Source organism: Chaetura pelagica, unplaced genomic scaffold (assembly GCF_000747805.2).
Source record: "Chaetura pelagica isolate M959 unplaced genomic scaffold, ChaPel_1.0 scaffold296, whole genome shotgun sequence".
Classification (NCBI taxonomy): domain Eukaryota; kingdom Metazoa; phylum Chordata; class Aves; order Apodiformes; family Apodidae; genus Chaetura; species Chaetura pelagica.
The window spans coordinates 307,965-313,633 of record NW_009953648.1 but is presented as its reverse complement, the minus strand read 5'-3'; the positions used below and the strand labels follow the sequence as shown (position 1 = coordinate 313,633).

Here is a 5,669-nt window from a genome sequence, read left to right as displayed (position 1 = left end):
TTCCTGCTACTCTCTCTCTGTGCAAAAACATTTCACACCCCTTGGGAAAAGCCTCCTGGCCTGGTGCCTCTGTTTGTTCAGCACAGTGACCTCCAGGGTGACAAGGCTCAGGGGAACTCATCAGTAGAGGCTGCTGGTATTTCCTTATTTACAAATTGATAACATTTGCTGGGGAGGGCAGAACAAAACACTACCATGTGCTCTGCTATCAAGCTCAGTTCCATCTACCTCCTTATCTAAAGCACTGAAGCCCAGAAAAATGTGTTTTTAAATGACTTACGATTTGTAGAACAGGCTGTAGGGTGGGTTTGTGGCCATCAGCTGAGTTATAACTGACACAATGATGATGATGAAAACTGGCATCAACTGAATAAATGCAGAATATGAATTCTGAAAAGAACAAGAGCCAGTAGTCAAGAAAAGATACAGATGGAAAAGGATGCATCTGTTCACAGAAACCAGACTATCACTGATCAACAATGTATTAAATGTAAACTGGAAAGAAAAAAAGAGAAAGTACTTTCAACATTTGAAGGATGACATTTTATAGCTTCAAAATAACCTTTATTGATAATCTCAGAAAGCTCTTTAAAGCCATTTTCTTTCAATTATCTTTTCCTGACATTTCTTTCATCTCCAGCTTCCTTCACAAGGTGACAGATTTCCACTGTGCTCTGCCTATCAGTGACAATGCAACCTGAAGGAAAACACTGCAATTCCCACTTGTACCTACAGCTTTCCCTGCATCCCCTGCAGTTTGCTACATGCATTTGAAAAATCTCAGTCTGGGTTCAAACACTGGATAAAATGACTGAAAATTAAAGGGTTAAGAGTCTGTAACTTGGGACAGGATGCAAGAACTTGGTTATTTTGTTTGAATTTAGTAGAACAAAAGAGTGGGAGAAAATATCAAAGGACAAAAGAGTTCTGGTAGTTATAGACACAGATCTTCTGCTCTTCATATGTTTTTTAAACTGTCCTAAGATGCCTCTTGTAATCAAAACACAATATGCAGCTATTTAGATTTTGCTCTCTGCCCTTGGATAGCAGCAAGAATCCCTGAAGCAGAAGCAGGTGGGTTTGTTGCCCCAGCCTAGCTGTCTACAGGCTGTGCAGGCTTTTCTCAGACCCTGACTGTAAGAGACTCACAGGGAACAAATAATCCTTCCTCCCGGGAGAATGATCTCCTTAGGTTAACAGACTGAGGATTTTTCCAGGTGGCATCTGTGTATGTGTGCTAGCAACAAATGACACCTTGTGTCTCACCTGGAGGTTTCAGATGGCAGAAAAGTATCCCAGACCCATCCTGCTCCAGGCTGGAAAAGGTCTGTGGAGCATCTGGGCAGCAAGTGTTGTGCTGATTGACAGAAGGATAAATACCCCATGGGGACAAGCCAGCACTTCTGTATCTGTTATGAGTCCACATTGGGACTAATTGTTGTTGGATTATCAAACCACTAGAGCCTGCAAAAAGTAAGCACCAGCAAAACACTTGGTGACAGAAACTCCAGGGCCTGTAACCCTATCAATACAACATATACAAAGTAAAAGACAATGTAGTGACTTTTGAAAACAACTATAACCTATATAAGATAAACACTGAGCATTTAAGAGTGGGCAAGTGTCCTGGCTTCAGATGTGTAAGCGGAGCCCTCACCCTGGTGACACAGTTCAGCCCAAGAGACCCCTCCCTGGCTACCTGTGGCCTGTTTTCTTCCTCTTCTGGCTCCTGTGTCCATGCTCTTTCATTTCGGTGCCTCCGTGGATAATAGTGTGGATCCCCAGCTACATTTGAGAACATATGGATATTTCCTGTTAAAAGAAACCAAGAGTCATAATGTTCATCCAGTTGCTGGTATTCACCTGTAATTCTGGGAGTTTCTGGTTGAAGTTCCCATGCTTAAAACTACATGGCCTGAATGACTATTGAGAGACCTCAGATTAACAGCAGCAAACACACCTCAGCTTTAAATGCCAAAATAATATGTCTTTCCAAAAGGCATAAAAAGGTTTGTCCATCTTGATTTAAAACCAACTGTAGAAACATGCTATCATTTTATTATTGTATCTCCCATTTTGTTTCTGTCACACTCACTTGCAAACCCACAGCTCGTGTTGCATCCCCAGATTTTGCTTCACCAGATTCAGGCCATGAATTAAAGCTTCCCATAATGACTGAATATGCTCTTCTACATGTATTTCTACTTCCTTGTCCTTCAAGTTATTAACAGCTTCACTTAATGATTTTGTAATAATGATAAGAGATTTTTTAAAAGGATTAAAAAAAAGAAGAGTACAATTCAGGATTTCCTTTCTTGCACACTGAATGTAGTTGATTTCTTTTTAAAAAAAAACCTAAAATGAGGAACGAATTGCATATGCTGTTTTGATTTGAAGCTTCAATTCTCATTTTATCACCTTATGAATATCTTAATAACAGCTGTGCCTTTGTGTTAGAGAACTGAAATATATGGCCTTATCACCACAATAGAAACAAAAATCTATTTTAAGCCCTGGGAAAGGCATCACGTTATTTTACAGTCTTAGACTGTCCTTTCTCTGAATTTCCCAAAGAACTCTGCAGGAAACCTGGGAGGAAGTGACCTTTGTTATTGTGTTAAAACATCTGTTTAATTGCTTGTTCCAACAGGCTTTTCCAAGGATCTAGGCAGGTTTGTTTTTATCATCCAGCACTGCTCAGACAATATTTTATCAACTTGTGAAAAATCAGAAGCAAGTGTGGGAAGAGAAGAACAGCTTCCGCAGGGTGCTGAGAATCACAGAATGGTATCAACTATCTGGACACCCTCTTACTAATAATTGCCTTGCCAAGTAGAAATTCTGTTGACTTTGCCTACTTGGAAAACTACTGAAAAGACAACCTTCCACAATTTAAACCTCACTTTTAGATTAGGAAAATGTAGATTCAGACCCAAACACTTGTTTGGTAAGGATTAGTAAGGAAGCTATTGGTTACTACCAGCACCTCTAACTATGAAATGATCTTTTTGGCAGGGATGCTGCTTTAGTCCAGGCCTTGGAGGTGAGGAGGTTCACAAGTGCTAATGCAATTCATGAGATACTGCCAGGAGGACCCTAGAGCTCACCCTGCCTTTCTGATTCACTTCTAATCCAAACCTGTGTTCCATCAACCTTGCAGCATCTTCCTGTTTTTACCACAAATAAAAAGCAAAGGCTGGACTGAGACACATGTGGAGCTGCTGCAGGTCCAGGTCCAGTGTTCAGCTCCTGGCTGGTGCCCATGCAGGGACAGAGAGCCTTTCCTGGCAGGCAACACTTTCTAATTAACAACTTTTAATTTCTTTACACCGTGCAAGCTGCTGCAAGCCACATGAACTCCTTCCTAGTTAAAGGGGCACTGAGACCACAGTGCCAGGAGCTCTGCTATGCTGGAAGGCAGTAAGGTGTCTCAAGGACAACCTCATCAGCAGAGATACCTCTGATCCCTTCAACTCACACCTTATCTTAACCTCCCTCACCACTGCTGGCTTCAGACAACAGAGGGAATAAAAGCAACAACAAAAAGAAGTCTTCAGCTACAGCTGGTACTACCATGTTGCCTACCTAAGAATCCAACAGTCTGACCCCCTGAGAGATTAAAATGTCCTTACCCCTAATGAGTAGTATCAGAGTTTTTCAAGAGGGTGCGAGGTAAGGAACAAGCCCTGGCAGCAACAGCCCTCACCCCACTGGCAGGTCTGCCCTCTGAGAGCACTCCTGGACAGCAAAGCTGGGATTGGAGCTGTTCTGGGAAAAGAGCTGCTAAAATCTGAAGTTTAAACTCTATGTTGGGGAGCTTTTCCAGGCATAAAAAGCTAGGAAGGCACAAAAGAGTAAATCCAAAACCATTTTTGCTCTTTCCAGATGTATAATCAACCCTGGGTTGATTATACATCAACTCAGTACCAGTACTCAATCCACCAGTACCAAGAGAAGCTGAACTTCCTTGACAGTCTAGTGACAGTTCACTGCACTTCCAAACCACTGCAGACAAGATACTGACCTGTAGGAAAGTTCCCACCAAAAAACACGTTGAATATTTCTTCTGGTGTAATGTCTGCTTCAAATTCTGTGTAATAATTATAGTGCCTGGCCTGGCCAGTGCTGACATGTTCCTGGTCACTGCCGAATTCATCGTATCGTAATCGTTTCTCAGGGTTGCTCAGAACTGCAAAAGCATTGCCTATTGCTGGGGAGGGGATGAAAAGAAGTGTTACACAGGCATCTCAGACATTGCTTCCAAAGCTCAGACTTTTAGAAGACAAAAAAAAAGCCCCAACAGGCATCGAAAATTTGTGCCTGACTAAAGGTTGAGTTACTTTTGCATTGGTAACAAACAAAAGGGTCACCAGGCTGGGATCACCTGTGATGGAACCTGCTTCCTCTGATCCCAGGAGAGAGACAAAAGTCTTAAAGTACATGGAAAGACCTGAAATATTGGTACAACTGAGGTGAGAAAAGTGCACTTCAGCCAAGAGATTAAGTGAGAATGTAACGCTTTATTCGAGCAAACTAAGCACTAATACAGAAGTGCACCTACAAATACCACACACAGTTAAAATACAAAGTTAAGTCACTCCAGAGGTTAATTAAAATACAGAGCCAGGCTCCAAGTTTTTCTGTTGCCAGAGATGCTTGCGAACCTGTACAGCCTATCTGTCTCACACTTTATGTCAAACCACCCTCAAGGATTTGGTTCATCTTCCTCCTTCATCGTTGACAGAACACAGCTGTAAACAAGTTCAGAAAGAAATACAACCCTGACACACACACAAAAATGAAGAAAAGCCCTTCAAAAACTCCTTACTTTAATAAGCCTGTGAATGAATATCTTCCTTTCCTGGTGCTGCCTGACAGTGCTGTTGCTGGCAGCTGCAACACAGCATGGAGAAGGCAACAGATTTTACAGTTGAGATGCTAACATTGTTGATAGGAGCCTGGATTGCACTACTGAAGAGTCCAGGTACAGAATATTAGCCTAGAATTTTATGTGCTGAGATACCTAAATAGAATCTTATTTGTGACATAGGGCAGTTATTGATGATTACACAATCCTACACTCTCCTGCATGCCCAGTATCTTTTCCAAGCACTGCTCTGAACCTTCGGCAGCACCCAGGAATGAGATGTGGGATATGTTTCCCTTTGCTTCTAAGGGAAATTTGTATTCTGAGGATTAAAAGGCAAACCTTGGCAACCAGCAGTGAGATTCTGAGGTGGTGTACAGATCTGTCAACAGGAATGAGAAGGGCCAGTAGGACGCCTTGACATAAGGTGCAGAGTCGTGTGTCTGAGGCAGCCTGTCCCCATTCCCACCTGGCTCCAGGCCCCGGGGAGCCCCGCAGCCCCCCCCTCACCTTTGAACGCCTCGGTGGCCCCGGGAGCTCGGTTCTTATCCGGGTGGAATTTCAGGGCCAGTTTGCGGTAGGCTTTCTTCAGCTCTTCCTCGCTGGCGTCCCTCTCCACCCCGAGGATTTCATAGTAGTTCCGACACCGCTTTATCCTGCCAAACCAACCCAAGTTTACCTCAACCACCCTGTTCCCCATCCCCACACACCCCTGCAGGCTCCCGCTGCAGACACCAAGCCCGCCACAACCTCAGGCACTCCCCGGCCCCATCTCACCGCCGCACTCCGGCCCGCTCCCCCG

The 5,669-nt window shown here is 43.5% G+C and overlaps 1 protein-coding gene across 1 annotated transcript in view; it reads right to left on the bottom strand.

Annotated features, from left to right (window-relative positions):
* Positions 1-5,667, bottom strand: part of DNAJC18 (DnaJ (Hsp40) homolog, subfamily C, member 18) — a gene marked incomplete at its 5' end in the record, with an annotated part of 12,936 nt that extends 7,269 nt beyond the window's left edge. Inside the window, 5 exons of the mRNA XM_009999953.1 lie at positions 281-390; positions 1,700-1,812; positions 4,025-4,210; positions 5,378-5,523; positions 5,645-5,667. Coding sequence (XP_009998255.1) covers positions 281-390; positions 1,700-1,812; positions 4,025-4,210; positions 5,378-5,523; positions 5,645-5,667 — 578 coding nt within the window. The remainder of the gene's footprint in view (positions 1-280; positions 391-1,699; positions 1,813-4,024; positions 4,211-5,377; positions 5,524-5,644) is intronic.
* Between the last annotated feature and the right edge of the window lie 2 nt (positions 5,668-5,669).